This window comes from Callithrix jacchus, chromosome 6, assembly GCF_049354715.1.
Source record: "Callithrix jacchus isolate 240 chromosome 6, calJac240_pri, whole genome shotgun sequence".
Lineage (NCBI taxonomy): Eukaryota > Metazoa > Chordata > Mammalia > Primates > Cebidae > Callithrix > Callithrix jacchus.
This window is the reverse complement of record NC_133507.1, coordinates 37,133,854-37,151,122: the sequence shown is the minus strand read 5'-3', so window position 1 is coordinate 37,151,122 and position 17,269 is coordinate 37,133,854. Positions and strand designations below refer to the sequence as shown.

General features: G+C 37.2%; 1 protein-coding gene and 1 non-coding gene across 2 annotated transcripts in view; one reads left to right on the top strand and one right to left on the bottom strand.

Moving 5' to 3' along the window:
- Positions 1–17,269, bottom strand: part of MAP3K2 (mitogen-activated protein kinase kinase kinase 2) — a 72,933-nt gene that overhangs the window by 10,841 nt on the left and 44,823 nt on the right. The window contains exons 6-14 of the mRNA XM_035304164.3: positions 15,053–15,166; positions 14,578–14,665; positions 11,036–11,166; positions 10,083–10,162; positions 8,558–8,625; positions 8,288–8,380; positions 6,319–6,525; positions 2,513–2,661; positions 1,954–2,085 (exon numbers count right to left, since the gene is read on the bottom strand). Coding sequence (XP_035160055.1) covers positions 1,954–2,085; positions 2,513–2,661; positions 6,319–6,525; positions 8,288–8,380; positions 8,558–8,625; positions 10,083–10,162; positions 11,036–11,166; positions 14,578–14,665; positions 15,053–15,166 — 1,062 coding nt within the window. The remainder of the gene's footprint in view (positions 1–1,953; positions 2,086–2,512; positions 2,662–6,318; positions 6,526–8,287; positions 8,381–8,557; positions 8,626–10,082; positions 10,163–11,035; positions 11,167–14,577; positions 14,666–15,052; positions 15,167–17,269) is intronic.
- Positions 550–656, top strand: LOC118154909 (U6 spliceosomal RNA). Its single transcript, XR_004745162.1, has one exon. It is a non-coding gene; the product is annotated as a U6 spliceosomal RNA (small nuclear RNA).

The following is a 17,269-nucleotide window of genomic DNA, read 5'->3' as shown; positions in this document are numbered from 1 at the left end:
GGCAACAGGAGTAAAACTCTGATTCAAAAACAAATAAATAAAATGAAAATTATGGAAATGCATGTATTTTTAAATGAGTAAACATATTAACCACCACCTTGAAAATCATTAATACTAGATGTACTGTATTTAAAAAATAAAATATATGTAATGACAGATGTTACAAATCACATTTTATAACTCCTAATGAAATTAGAGACTCTAATGATGACTATCCATCAGTGCTAAAAATATTAGGTGGATGGCTGAAAAGAAACTGGATATTGATATGTGCCACTGCTATACCTCATATTACTTTCTGGTCTGCAGGAAAAAACAAAACTTTACAATGCAGGCATCAATCTGTCAATCACGCTCATCTAATGGTCAGTCTTTGCATTGCTACAGTAGAATAACCAGAAATTGGGTTCCTGATAGGATGCAACAAAGTACATAGCTTCATCTGTGATGTATCAAATAAAAAAGGTTGAATATGAATCTAATTTAGACTTTAGCTCTAACTTGGAGTTTATAGTAAATAAAGGGATAAAGGAACAAGTTAAAATCCACATGCTCATTTCAGCAGCACATATACTAAAATTAGAACGAGACAGAGAAGATTAGCATGGCCCCTGAGCAAAGATGGCATGCAAATTTGTGAAGCATTTCATATAACTAAAAATATAAAAAAATTTAAAACAAACCAACAAAAAAAAACAAAACCCAAATCCACAAGAATGCAATTAGAGAACCCATGAGACTTTTTTTTTTTTGTAAATTCTTCCAGATCCTGACAGCAAAGACTCTTAACAGACTATCCTACTCGCTTTGTCAAATCTGTATCATGTACAAACTGACTGCTCTAGATAGTAATCCTAGCACTTTGGGAGGCCAAGGCAGAAGAATCACTTGGGTCAGGAATTTGAAATCAGTCTAGGCAACAGAGTGAGACCTTGTCTCTCTCTCTCTCTCTCTCTCTCTCTTTTAAGAATTATAAAAGTTGGCCGGGCACGGTGGCTCAAGCCGGTAATCCCAGCACTTTGGGAGGCAGAGGCGGGTGGATCACGAGGTCAAGAGATCGAGACCATCCTGGTCAACATGGTGAAACCCTGTCTCTACTAAAAATACAAAAAATTAGCTGGGCATGGTGGCGCGTGCCTGTAATCCCAGCTACTCGGGAGGCTGAGGCAGGAGAATTGCCTAAACCCAGGAGGCGGAGGTTGCAGTGAGCCGAGATCGCGCCATTGCACTCCAGCCTGGGTAACAAGCAAAAACTCTGTCTCAAAAAAAAAAAAAAAAGAATTATAAAAGTTGTTTAAAAGAGAGAGATTATTAAGGTACATAAAAATTAAATGTAATATATGGCCCTAGACTGGAACTTGGTGTGAACATATCATCTATAATGGGCATTTTAGGGCATTTAAGGAAATCTGAAGATGGGCCACTAAGATGTCTGTAACCTACTTTAGAATACTTTAGCATTATTGAGTTAAAAAATACAAAGATAGATAAAGAGGATAACAAATAGGGCCGGCCGCGGTGGCTCAAGCCTGTAATCCCAGCACTTTGGGAGGCTGAGGCGGGTGGATCTCGAGGTCAAGAGATCGAGACCATCCTGGTCAACATGGTGAAACCCCGTCTCTACTAAAAATACAAAAAATTAGCTGGGCATGGTGGCATGTGCCTGTAATCCCAGCTACTCAGGAGGCTGAGGCAGGAGAATTGCCTGAACCCAGGAGGCGCAGGTTGCGGTGAGCCAAGATCACGCCATTGCACACCAGCCTGGGTAACAAGAGCGAAACTCCGTCTCAAAAAAAAAAAAAAAAACAAACAACAACAAATATTACCCAGCTCTGATTTAAAACTCTTCCCAAATGTCCTTAACTAGGATTAACATTTTATAATCTAAGTTTTTCTTTTATTGATTAAAATTTTAAATAGAATGTGCATTTTCAAAAAGATGTACTAACTTACCCCTGGCATATATTCCATAAATATGGAAAGTGTTTTTTCCTGGGGATCTCTCAAACAGCCATAATACTGAACAATTCGCTCATGTAGCAAGTTTTTCAGCAACTGAATTTCACACTCAAGTGCATTTACTTCCTGAAAGGCAGAATTCATTGTTAAGTCTTCGATAATGTAAGTAAAAGCAAAAACTTCTAACTTGATAGACCATCACAGTAATTTCATTGTGAAAATTTTAGTTCCCAAGTCTCTAACCAATTGGTTAGAGACCAATTGGTTCCTCAGTCTCTAACCAAAACTTTTAAACAGTCCTTGATTCAGTGTTGCTAAAGCAACACTGAATCATATTAGGATTATAACTGAAGTACTAATAAAGAAATATTCATATTAAAAAGTAGATAAACATACCTAATCTGTTTATTTTACAAATAATTTATACTAAAGAAAACTTTTTTTTTAAAGTAAAAATCCTTCTTATTTAGAACGGAAGAGGCTTAATGTTAAAAAATAATAATAAATAAAGCTTCTTATAATATGACAAAGTACTTTGTGCAGTGATTTTTACCTTGCTGGTCTCAGGACTATCAGGATCAAATTGAACTTGCTTAACAGCCAATTCTCTTCCTGTATCAACATCATAACAGAGGTAGACCCTTCCAAAGGCTCCTTGGCCAAGCAGTTTGCCCAATCTCCAGTTGGTTGGAGCACGAGGTGCTGAAAAAGAACACTTTCTTAAAGTGAAATATCAAATGGCATGCACATGGTTAATAACTAAATAAGCATACTACATTAGTGACATTCTTCATTGAATGTGCTTAGATATAAGGGAAAATTATAATTATCCAAATTCATATAGTTAGCATTTTTCTAAATTTTTCTCTTTAGTCAATTTTTCTACAAATTCTAAATCTGAAAAAGATTCGTATCCCCAAGACTCATTTTTTTTCTGAATTTGTCTTTTTTCCTAATTACACAAGTGAGAGCATCTTTCTTTTACTCAATCTAAGATGCCAAATGGTGTAAGATACACAATTTCTAATCTTCACCACAGTAACATTTGTACTTAGTTTCTTAGCATCCACCTACAATGCAGAAAGCTGGAGAGAGTCTCACTCCCATCCAAACAACAAGATAAATTCTGGACAATCTACAAAATTGCAACTTTTTAAAAATATGTATCAAAACACTAAGACTGCAGGGCAACCAACTAATCTGAAATCTAAGGAAAAACTGGTACCTCCAAGGAGAGACAGAACAGCAGCACTGGCTCACTAATGGCAAAGCATGGAGAAAGACCCACACAAACACAGAAGAACTCAGCTCCATTTTAAACAATTATGGACTGACACAAGAGTATTGAACCTCTGGGAGATCCAGACACAGATGAGTTCACACCTGCTCAAAATCTTTTCCCTTGACCTCTACCATGCACTCACAGGAGCAGGAGACACCAGGGAAGGCCTCCCTTGTGGTCAAGGCCTGGAGAAGGGAATGGCCTACTGTTGTGAGAAAGTTAGAAAGCCCTTCCAAACCCTTCTCCCCTAAGAAACAGAGCCGTCAACTGCTGGAGAAAGTAGCAAACCCTGTCACCCCTGGGGTACAGGTAAGGACCCACTGAAGCTAGGGTAATGAAAAAGAAAAGAAAAAACCCTACCCCTGAGAGAGAGGCTGGAAACCTTTTGTGACCCTGACCATTACAGCACATTGCTGAGAACTGAGGAGATAAAGCCTGCCTAAGACTGAAGCTGGACAAGACAACATAGAACCCTCTATTTTACCTCACCTATCCTAGGCTGGCAAGTAGCAGCAGTCTACTACTGAGAGAGTGACAAGGCCATAGACAGACCTTCTCTCTCTGAAAGTAGGCACAAAAAAAAAAAAAAGGCCAAGGCAAGGCACAGTGGCTCATGCCTGTAATCCCAGCACTTTGGGAGGCCGAGGTGGGCGGATCACCTGAGGTCAGGAGTTCAAGACCAGCTTGGCCAGCGTGGTGAAATCCCATCTCTACTAAAAATACAAAAAAAAAAAAAATTAGCTGGGTGTGGTGGTGGACACCTGTAATCCCAGCTACTTGGAAGGCTGAGGCAGGAGAATCTCTTGAACCTGGGATGTGGAAGTTGCAGTGAGCTGAGATTGCACCAATGCACTCCAACCTGGACAAAAAGAGCAAAACTCCCTCTCAAAAAAAAAAAAAAAAAAAAAAAAAAGAAAGGGAAGGCCAAAAGCTGATGGAGCAGGACCATTGAGAAAATCTCTTTAGAAAACCAGCACAAGGTAATCAGAAGAATTTAAAGTCAGTGGTGCACACAGACCACAGCAACAACAAAATCCAGACCCAGCTCAACTCCTGACTAGACTGACTCAACTTCTCACAATAATAGCCTAGCAGAAAAAGAGCTGTGCCTATTTGCAGGCATGCATTCTATTTACCTCTTCCCTTATCCTATACATGGTATCTGCCATTCAATGTAAAATGCTAAGACACAAAAAAGTAACCACTCCAAAAAAAATCAAAAGAGAAAGCAATTAATATAACCAGACTCAAAAGGTTCAGACAGGAAATTTAAAATAACTATGACTAACATGTTAAAGATTCTAATGGAAAAGGTAGACAACATGTATGAACAGACAAATGGAGAACAGAGAGGTAGAAACGACATTCAATCACATGAAAATGTGTGAAATAAAAAACAATGATAGAAATTAAGAATTCCTTCAAAAGGATCATAAATAGATGCAACAAGGCTGAGGAAAGAATCAGTGAACCTGAAAATAGATCAATGGTGGGGAAGAAAGAGAGAGAGAGAAAACAGAAGTATAAGATAGTATCAAACAGTCTAGCATATAGGTAATAGGAATCCCAGAAGAAAAAAGAAGAATGGGACAGAAAAAATACTTGGGGAACTTTTATAAAAAATACTGAGAACTTTTCACAGACAAACTATGAAAAAACTGAATGAACACCAGCTGGGAACCCTACACAAATATACCCAGACACATCATATTCACACTGTAGAAAATCAAAGACAAAATCTTGAAAGCGGCTGGGGCAGCTGCAGGAGAAAAAAGCATATTACATATGGAGAACAAAGGTAAGAATTACAGCAGATTTCTCTTCAGGAAGTATATAAGCCAAAAGACAATAGACAATAGCTTTAAAGTGCAAGAAAGGCCAGGTGCAGTGGCTCACACCTGTAATCCCAGCACTTAGGGAGATTGAGGCGGGTAGATTGGCTTGAGCCCAGGAGTTTAAGACCAGCCTGGGCAATACAGCAAAACCTTGTCTCTACAAAAAAATACAAAAATTGGCTGGGCATGGTGGTGCATGCCTGTAGTGCCAGCTACTTGGGAGTCTGAGGTGGGAGGATCACTTGAGTCCAGGAGGCAGAGGTTGCAATGAACGGAGACTGCACCACTGCCTGGGTGACAGAGTTAAGACCCTGTCTCAAAAATGAAGAAGAAATAAAGACTTTTTTCAAACAAACAGAAGCTGAATGAACTTATTATCAGCAACCCTATATTATAAGAAAGGTTAAAATGTAGTTTTTAAGGCAGAAGGAATTTGATACCCAATAGATCTTGGAACTATCTTTGTTTATATAGATTTTGGACCTATACAAAGATCTATAAAAATGAATAGACTAAAGATATATATAAAAGACATTTTAATCTTATTTTTTAATCACTTCAAGAGATACCTGTCTAAAGCAAAACCAACACAACATAGCATGGGGTCAATATGGATACAAAAGTAAATTATGACACAACACACAAAAAAGAATTCAGAATAGGCAAATAGTGCTAAAATAAACATTTTTGAGCATGAATCTTTGCATGTATTGCTTACACAATAGGGTCTGAACACTTTGCAATCCAACCTGAGTTACCACTATACGCCTGTTCCCACTATTTCAAGATAACCCCCACATCAGCCCAAAATTGAACTATTCCCCATTTTTTGACTATGTTATGGCCTCTTGCACATTATCTCCTCAACTGGTGATTTCTACTAACATCTAAATGCTAATTATTTTTCCATATATCATCTACCCCATTAGATTATGTCTTAGAGGTTATATTTGATATCTCAGTGGTAGACACTCAACAAGGATATGCGGAATGAATGGATAAAAAATGACTAGTTGGTACTAATTTTGCCAATACAAGTGAAGAACAGAATTATCTAAAGTAATTAGCAGTGATACCATGCTTATACCTGACATTCCAACCACCTTTAGAAACACGATTATTACATTTTTTTGAGTAGTTCAGCTGACTCCAAAAACTCACTTAGTATTTATTCCTTTTAATATTATAAAATTCTACAAAAGTTCCACTCTACATTTCACTATGCCATGTTCTATTACTTACAACGGCTGGGTGGGCTGATGTCCATTACGGTCAGAGTAGGATTGTCTATGTCACTTCCCCTCCTTCTTATTCTACTATCATCATACTCTGGGGTAAAGATACTGCTTCCACTACTAGTGCTTAAGGAGTGATCGGTAGGACTGAAACTCACAGGAGACCGGAAGCTGGTCCCCTGGGTCCTTCTAGCTCTTGGAAAAGTTTTACGACCTACAAAATGAAAAGAGAATGACCTTATACCTTTTATTAATATGTTATACTTTTAAAGTGTTTAAAATGTGTAATGTAGAGAATAGAAATTTGTCCTGTGACTAGGCTAAGAAAATGAAATAGCAATGATTGGGTAGAAAAAAAAATCAGGATCTGAATAGGAATTCAAATAATCTCTTATGATAAAACATATATGAATGTGCACACACACACAAATCATAAAAAAGAACCTCTTCACTTCTGGATAGAGAAAAAAAATTTATTCTCATTTCCAATAGTGATTTTAAAATCCAAACAAAGATTCAAAAGTTCACAGGCAGTAATTTTTTTCTTTTTGTTTGAGATGGAGTTTCACTCTTATTGCCCAGGCTGGAGTGCAGTGGTGCAATCCTGGCTCACTGCAACCTCCACCCTCCCAGGTTCAAGTGATTGTCCTGCCTCAGCCTCCTGAGTAGCTGGGATTACAGGCAACTGCCACCACACCCGGCTAATTTTTTGAATTTTTAGTACAGAGTTTCAGCATGTTAGCCCCACTGGTCTGACCTCAGGTGATCCATTCACCTCGGTCTCTCACAGTGCTGGGGTTACAGGCGTTAGCCACTGCACCTGGCCAGTAACTGCCTTTCTTAAAGGAATGATGTAAGTATCAATCTCATCATCAAGGAGTAATTTTCTAATATCATTTAAAAATTACTCCTTTTTGGACAGGCACAGTGGCTCATGCCTGTAATCCCAGCACTCTGGGAGGCCAAGGCAGGCGGATCACTTGAGCCTAGGAGTTTGAGACCAGTCTGAGCAACATGGCAAAACCCCATCTCTACTAAAAATACAAAAATTAGGCCTGGCATGGTGACTCACCTCTGCAATCCTAGCACTCTGGGAGGACAAAGCAGGTGGATTACCAAAGATCAGGAGTTTGAGACCAGCCTGGCCAACATGGCGAAACCCTGTCTCTACTAAAAATACAAAAATTAGCTGGGTGTGGTGGCAGGCACCTGTAATCCTAGCTACTTGAGAGGCTGAAGCAGGAGAATCCCTTGAAATCACTGCACTCTGGCCTGGAAGAAAGAGCGAGACTCCATCTCAAAAAAAAAAAAAAAAAAAATTAGCCAGGCATGGTGGCATGCACCTGTAATCTCAACTACTTGGGAGGCCGAGGCACATGAATCACTTGAACACAAGAGGTGGAGGCTGCAGTGAGCAGAGATCATGCCACTGCACTCCAGCCTGGGTGACAGGGTGAGACTCTGTCTTAAGGAAAATTACTACTTTTTGGCCAGGTGCAGGGGCTCACACCTTTAATTCCAGCACTTTGGGAGGCTGATGCAGGAGGACTGCGTGAGCCCAACACTTCAATACCAGCCTGGGCAACATGGTGAGACACTGTCTCTACAAAAAAAATTTTTTAATTAGCTGGGTGTGACAGCAAATGCCTGTAATGGTACGCACCTGAACTCAGAAAGCTGAGGCAGGAAGATCACTTGAGCCCAGGAATTTGAAGTTAGTGAGCTATGATCATGCCACAGAACTCAAGCCTGGGCAACAAAGACCCTGTCTTTTAACACAAAAATTTACTCCTTTTAAGGGATCGGCAAGTCTAAGTTGACATAAAGCCAAAATGCCAATTATACTTTTGTTATAACACAATTTCCTCATATTTTTCTAATGGTATTACACAGATAGGAGATTTTAAAAAATTTTTGTATTCATTTTTATTGTTGAGATTTGTAACTATTCTGTGGTCTAATTGCTAGAAACTTACCATCGTTATACTCTTGATGATGATATGAAACATGATACCTTCTTGGATACGTTCCTCCTTTTCCAAATTTCTCAAAGATAGGGTTATCATAGTCTGTTAAGGCATATAAGATGGTTATCTTTTATTTAAAAAATAGTCAAATATTTCTAATGATGAAAAGCACATTTATAAATTTTTATTTGACTTTTCAAAAATATCCCCTCTCCCTTTCAGCCAAAACATTATTCAATCACATAAACATTTAAACAATTAGAACTTATAAAGTCTAACCTGAAAATTCCTGATGATTATCTGGGTAGCTCTGTGCCCTAGGCATTCGTGATTTTGGATAGCTCTCTCTATAAAGAGAAAATGTCACATTAAGTTTAGAGAAAGTACATTAAGAGACTTTTTTTAAAAATTTTAAGTGATATCTGTATCTATCTGTGCCTCTCTGTATGTGCGTGTAAAGGAGCTCACTCGGAAAGGTTAGCATAACTGAAAAAGAAAAACTACACTACCTTGGTACATGTGGGCAAAGAGCCTGGCTTTTAAAATTAACTTTACAGTACAGTGGAAGAATGTTTTGGAATCACAGGTGTTTCTAAGCACTGTGTTTCAGTCCAAGCTCTGCCACTTAACTATGTAACCTTGGCAAATCACCTTTCTGCATCAACAAAAAGGAGATAATTTCCAACTAATCAAGTGTATATAAGTAAAGTGCCCACGACTGCAAATGGTGAGTACTCAAATATATAGCTTTCTCAATACTACTTCCCTGAATTTCCTAAATGTCTACCTAGTATTATCTACTACCTCAAGTTATCTTTTCAGAATTTGCTTTCATAAAGCAATTCCAGAGAGGATTAAACTGACTGTGCTACAGGGTGACTACCAAGAATACTATCCTATTGAGACCAGGAGGGGGAGCATTTGTAACAAAACTTCACATTTTGCAACTTCATCCTGCTCATATTCCTGAACAGCTTCTTCACAAAAGTACTTAGATTTTTGAAATGACGAAAGTACTTAAATTTTGGACTACATGTACCAATGTGGCACAATGGGCTACAATTACCAAGAATTTAAATTATTTCTAATCTGGTGCCAGAATGAACATAATCCTGAAATAACTCAGGAAATCTCCAAAACCAACATATTAATGTAAAAGTTGATAGCATTTTCATGAACACAGTTTTAAATGTAAATGTACATAAATTTTAAGTTTGATTTGCCTTCAAACACGCAATTTTGTCAAGCAGGAATATTCAAACTATTATAATCAGGTACCATTTTAATTAACAAAGATACTGAGTCCCATGAGGTAAAGGGATTTATCCACACTGTGCAAAAAATCATCTGCCATTATTAAACACAAGTACTAATTCTATCACTTTGAATGTAGCACAAAAAAGTTACTGATAATCCAACATGCTATCTGTATGAATATTTACCCGTATCTATTAAAAAAGAAAAACTATAATAAGCTGAGCACGGTGGCTCATATATGTAATCCCCAGCCCTTTAAGGAGGCCAAGGCAGGAGGTTTGCTTGAGCCCAGGAGTCCGAGATCAGCCTGGGTAACAAAGTGAGACCCCATCTCCACAAATAGTACAAACAATTTAGCCAGATGTGATATTAATAGCAAAGGCCTGTGGTTCTAGCTCCTCAGGAGTCGGAGGTGGGAGGACTGATCGAGCCCAGGAGGTCAAGGCTGCAGTAAACTGTGTTCATGTCATTTGCTCCAGCCTGGGTGACAGCAAAACTGTATCTTAAATAAACAAACAAAATCCCCCAAAACTACGATAAACATTACCCATCCAAAGGACTATCAAGTGATGGACAACTTCCTGAGCCAGAATTTTCAGGACTGCTTAAAGATAATGGATCCAGCATCTAGGAAAAAAAGGAGTTCTACCATGATTCAATGTGATATAACCAAAAGTTACTTATTAAAAAATCCTGCCTTAATGAGACATATTTCATGTAATATAAAATGCATCCATTTAAACGATAAAAGTCAAGGCTTTTAGAATACTGAGAGCCGTGCAACCCTCACTCACCACAATTTTAGAACAATTCCATAATCAATAGTGGTCACTCTCCAGAGTTACTCATTTTCAAATGTCCCTTGTAAGCAAGCCACGACTTCAAAATTTCCTAAGAAAAAAATATTCTTTCTCTATAGACTATTGACTGAATAATTAAAAGCTAAAATATTTCACATTATTTTGCTTACTGAAAACTGAACATGGCCCCATCCAAACAGAAACTGACACTATGATTGTTACATTATTAGAAAATGTAAACTATCACAATAGTGTGAACATATAATGCAGTGCAATGTTAAGGGAATAACAGCAACTCCACGAAAACATTTTAATACTACAAAACTGAAGTATTTTTTAAATGTTGCAGAAAGTTCACAAACCTCAGTTTCACAAAGTTAAATATTTGTAGTTTCACTCTATCTTTCAAATTTTTTAAAAAATCTGGATGTTAATCACAGGATTATAAAGCAAATGCATTATCATTCACTCACTGTCATTCATTCACTTATTGAGCAATATAAGAAAACCAGCTGTATTCCAGCTTTCTTTATACAGGCACATGTAAATTAATGGGTATTTTTTCCTATTTTGTTCAGTTAAGAAGATACGTGATTACAGAAGAGATAATACACACACACACACCCAGTCACCAACCAATCACACTGACCCTGACAACATCTCTTTAAATTAAATTTTAAAAAATCAAACTTTTGCTTACTTGGTCCATGCTCTCTGGAATGAACTCTCCTTCACTGTTGATACTAGTGAATGACCCATTCCGGGCAACCTGGTGTAATTCATCTGGAATGTATCCCGGGGGAGGAGAACTTCTATCTCTACTAGTAGGACCTCAAGGAAGAAAAATAATGTAATTTGTAACTACAGGCAAGGAAATCAAATTTTGTTTTAAATAGGCTATGTTTCTCAATTATATCAATAATTTTAGCAAACAAAAATTCAACTTTTATTAACACTTATCAGAACATTCATTTGTGAATCTTCAAATGGTTTTATACTCTTTGTAAATTAGCACCCTTCCATAGTTATTAACCTTACCATAATATTAATTCATACTCAATAGGTAGTATGATATTCTGACTGCTCATGGAATGATAGTACACTATAGATTTCTGGCATTAAGATAGTTTATTCAAATAATCACATTTCTTATGAGACCATAACCCACTTTATTTTACTTGGTTCTGTGGAAATGATGCTATATTTATTAGTATAGTGTCTTACATTTCCTCATAGTTTTTTTAAATTAAATTATGAAACAGATATAGGAAAGTGAGCAACTACGTTCTGGTCCAATTTAAAGCAAAAAAGGTTTTAGCCTTATGTAAAGGAGTCATTGTGAGTATATGCAAGCATCTGACAGGGAGAAAGAGAGCAAAATGATTACCAAGACATGTGCATAAAGAAGAGTACTGTCTACACTTGTCTGTATAATGATTAGGACTTTAATTTGTGTCAGGATTGATTTAGGCTTCATAACAACTATAGCCACAATAATCATATTGGTTCCTAATATCTTTATTCCTTCCATATACCTGTGCTTACAAAAGAAGACCAATATAATTAATTACTAAAAGGAGACAGGGTTTAAAAAAAAAAAGGCCATGAAAATTTCATCTGCCTATTTGACAACCCATTTTTCTGTTATGGTTGAGATCTGTTTAACAGCATATTCTCCTAACCTAAAGGAGTATTTCCTCTATCTCCCTTTTATAAAAACAAAGAGAATGGCTGCCAAGATGTAAGAAAAAAAGATAATGGTCATATCTAGCAAAGCCATTCCAAGTTTAAAGCAGTGCCAATGAAAGACCACTAATTCTTTCTCTTTTTTTCTTTTCTTTTTTTTTTTTTTTTTTTTTTTCTTTGAGGTGGTCTCACTCTGTTGCCCAGGCTGGAGTGCAGTGGCACGATCTCAGCTTACTGCAACCTCTACCTCCTGGGCTCAGGTGATTCTTCTGCCTCAGCCTCCCGAGTAGCTAGGACTACAAGCACATGCGACCACGCTCAGCTAATTTGTGTGCGTGCCTGTGTGTGTGTGCGCACGTGTGTTTTTAGTAGAGATGGGGTTTCACCATCTTGGCCTGGCTGGTGGTCGAACACCTGACCTTGTGATCCACCCACTTTGGTCTCCCAAAGTGCTGGGATTACAGATGTGAGCCACAGCGCTCAGCCAAAGACCACTAATTCTATACTTAACAATTTCCAATTTCTTCTTATGCTGGAGCTGACATCAAACAAGAATATTTATTAGAATAAGACAGTCAATGTAATTTTAATTTAAAATGTCAATTTAACTAGTGTATTTAGCTTGTTCTGTTGAACGCAACTAAAGTAAATCCCAGCACTTTGGGAGGCCGAGGTGGGCAGATCACCTGAGGTCAGGAATTCGAGACCAGACTGGCCAACATGGTGAAACCTGATCTCTACTAAAAATATAAAAATTAGCCAAGCATGATGGCAGGTGCCTATAATCTCAGTTATTTGAGAGGCTGAGGCAGGAGAATAGCTAGAACCAAGGAGGCAGAGGTTGCAAGGAGCCAAGATTGTGCCACTGCACTCCAGCCTGGGTGACAGAGTGAGACTCTGTCTCAAAAAATGAAATAAAATAATTAGTAATTTTTTTTCTTTAAAATGACAAGTACTATAATGTGATAAGACATGGGGATAAAGAAAGAAATGTACAACAAATAGTACTCATGCTTTACAGTTTATAAAGTAAAATGTACAAGTGTTCTCCCAATTTATTGCTACAACAATCCCATGATTTAAAGATGAAGACACATTTACTGGTCTCAGGTTCATCAGAAGCTGAAATTTCAATTTGGGTGTTTCAAATGTTCTTTCACTAAATTTTAAAATTATATCAAAATACATCTGAATGAAAAGGACACGCCATTTGTATTTTGTGTATCATCTCTGCTGCTCGAATTTCTGCATTCCTGAAACCAAAGGTAGGACTTAAGACAGACAGACACTTAGAGGAGAACGGTCATAAAATACTGCTTCTGGGAACCAAAAGAAAACATGAGTAATGTGTATTTTTTTTGTGGTTCACATGCCAATTCAAGTTTTTCTTTCATTATCAACAATCCTCTTCTGTTACTAGTCTTTTTAAATTCCCAACCACATTTATTTTGACCCACTCTCCCACTTCCTCCTATTCCTCCTGTTGCTCCTCCTCTTAAACTTTTCTCTTTTAAATCTGCCCCCATGTTTTCATGCTATCTTTAATGGCCATACTCACTGCCCTCTGTGTAAGAACATTTATGCCAGTGGTTTTTTGAAATAATGTAATGCTTTTATCAAATAAAAACGGAGATTATTAATGTTTTCCACAACCTGAAGAACAGACAGAACTGGGGAGTTTAGAGTACCTGTGCCCATCTGATGGTGCATGAATAAAGCCTCCTTAAAAAACAGCATGTAGGATCCTTATTTCTTTATATCATAAGCTTAATTATAGTAATATATTAATGGCAAATGAAAATGAATACTAATAAAGTAATAAAGCATAATATAAAACTCCTTGGTATCTTTATTTTGACAGCATTCTTAGCAATCACTAAAACCCTAGAGAAAGGCTTGTGAATTTATAATCTAGTCTATTAATTTTAATATATTATAATTCATTCTTTTAATTTTTTCCTCCATTCTATTTCTACAATTAAAACCTCTTTTTTTTTTTTTTTTGAGATGGAGTCTCGCTCTGTTACTAGGCTGGAGTGTAGTGGAGTGAATATCCGCTCACCGCAACCTCTGCCTCCTGGGTTCAAGCCATTCTCCAGACCCAGCTCCCCAAGTAGCTGGGACTACAGGCACATCACCACACCCAACTAATTTTTGTATTTTTAATAGAGTTGGGGTTTCACCATGTTGGCCATGATGGTTTCAATCTCTTGACCCTGTGATCCACCTGCTTTGGCCTTTCAAAGTGCTGGGATTACAGGCGTGAGCCACCTTGCCCAGCCTACAACCTATTTAAAGTTTTATTTGAATTTGTAAACATTAAAATACCCTGAGCATATAACAAAGAATTTAAACTGGACATTACTAATCCTGTAAACTTGAATTTTCAAGGGACATCAAATACTAGAATGTATTTAATGTACATAAATTACAGGAAGTATAGAAAAAGAATATTATTTATCACAAATATGTTTAGGTGCTGCACTACATTAAAGGATAGAGAAGAAACTGAGAAATCACTCATTTTGTAATTCAGACACTAGTTTTCTTTCTTACCTATTATAGAAAGCCGTTTTTTCCTCTCTGCTACGGATATTGTATTGTCCAAATCTTCTAGTGATGGCAATGGTTCTAAATTAGTAGCCTACAAAGAAGAAAAGACAATTAACGTTATTCTTCCTCCCTGGGGCTTTAAAAAGAATCCTCTCCCTTATCAAGTACAAACTATTTTATATTGTTTGTGGGCCTTAATCAAATCCTCTCTCTCTGAAATTTTAATTCTAACATAATTCTTCCTAAGTTGCCAGCTTCTATTAGCTTCATATGTACAATATATTATACTTATTTATAGCTATGACAATGTGGTTTTGAGGAGCAAGGATATTAAAGTATAGTAAGTAAAGGATGAAAGTTTACATTTAATCATAATGAAAATATTACAATGGTTACAGAATATAACTATGCTTCATATATTAACTTTTATAAGCACAAGTCCTATAATTCTTACTGAAAAAAATATCCCAAGTCATACCTGTGTACTTCCATTTATTACAAGTAATATCTTGAGGCTCTTCATATGAATACTACGATCCAGCAGTTCCACAGCTTTGTCCAAGTCATCTTGAGTAGTTAATGGAATTACCAACTAAAAACAAACATAAGGAATCATTCAGCTATCTCACCAGGTCAAGTTCTTCCACTAGCACCTCCACTACTAAGGAATTACAAATGTCAAAATACCTTGCTCTTTGATTTGTTACTATGATGAAAGTCTAAATGTGTATGCGCAGATTGCTTTGCTCTCCTCATTCTACCACCATCTTAGAATGAACATGAATGTTTTTAAATTTTGCTTTATTAATCATTACATTCTGCTAGAAAATAATGTTTAAAGATTAATTTTCTAGAATATTTCCATAATGTTGCTAAATTTAAGTTATAGTATATTCACCCCTAAACAGCATAAAGGAGTACAGAGACCATATGAAATAAAGGTACTACTTTTCTTCTGTGTACATCAAACTCATTCCTTTTTTCAATGGTAACCACAAATTTGCACTCTTAGCTGGTGTGCTCTTCAACATACCAACATCCTGAGCACCTGCCACAGAGGACAGCTGCTATGGAGGGTACCGCTAGTAAAATATCTGCAATCTACAGCCCACCTGGAGTTCTCTCTGAGCCTGGTGACCTGACCACTATACCCTAAAACAAACAAACTAATGAGTTAACCATTCCATAGTAAACCCTGAATGTGGAATCTGCTTTCATTAGTCCTCTCACGCAATAGATGTTATAGAGGACAAAAGCACCTAAGAGTTCTATGAGAAAAAGCATAAATTCATACAATTTAAGAAAATAAAAATATCTGTTACTTTCTTAAAAAGTAAATTCCATTTCACTGAAGGAATAAAAACGAGTGAACATATTCTGCACTTGTTAACTGGCTCTACTTAGCACAATATATGAGCCATTCAAATGTAAGGCTGAATTAGTTTGGGGTCTTCTACAGTATTCTTTGAGGACAAGGACCCCCCCCCACACACACACACACCAGCAATAAGCAAAGAGTAGACACATGATAAATGCTGTTTAATAAATATCACAGTGGTAAAAGCTCAGTATGAACCCAAACCCAAAAGCTGGCATGGTGTGTGTTCATTCTGCAGACTTCTTTATGAAAAAAATCCCTGGGGTTCTGGTTTTTTTGTTTTGAGATGGAGTCTCACTGTCACCCAGGGTGGAATACAGTGGCAATCTCACTCAGCACACTGCAACCTGCCTCCTGGGTTTAAGGGATTCTCCTGCCTCAGCCTCCCCAGTAGCTGAGATTGCAGGCATGCACCACCACAAGCGGCTGGTTTTTCTATTTTAGCAGAGGACATGGTTTCACCATGTTGACCAGGCTGGTCTCAAATTCCTGACCTCAAATGACCTGCTTGTTTGGGCCTCCCAAAGTGCTGGGATTATAGGCGTGAGCCACTGTGCCTGGCCAAAAAAGTCCTTGCTTTAAGAAAAGCTGCCAGACATGAATATAAAGGATTCATGTGTATTCCATCAGACAATCTACTTGCACTTACTTACCTGCACTTAAAACATATTGTTTGTAGCTAATTTTGTATTACTATAAGTTACTAACTGGGCTCTTTTTGCTCTATGAGAATTTTTTTCTAATAACATACAATTATTAACTGTTTGGTATCAAAGAACGAGCCTGATCTACCTATCTACTTAAATACATTTCTATTTCCCACCAATTATGAAACATATTGGTATATCTTGCCTCTATCTTCAATAGTCTATTACTTTTTAAGCAGGACAATTTTAAAGCAATGATAAACACTGTTCTACCAATTTTCCCTCTGAGGGGAAAATCTGAACACTTACTTTTACCATACATTTATAACTGGATTGTTTACTTCTCCAAGATACTGCTACTTTTTGGGGGGGAAAGCCACTAAGTCAAATGACAGAAAAAAAAAAGGAACATAAATGATTCTGCTCTTCCTCAGTTTGCTGCTGTAAAATGTAATATCCTGGAGGAGTGCCTGGTGCAGCAGCTTAGGCATTGCCTACAGACCTAATATGATCCGCCTATGTTCTAAGGTCACCTATTACAACCTAAAATGAGGACTAAGAGTCAGGAACAAGTCCCAAGTTATCTACATTATACTAAAGAAATCAGAGAATGTTTTCTTGCTTGGTGAATTCACTTCCTTCTCATTCATGAAACTGATCTCCCTCTGGC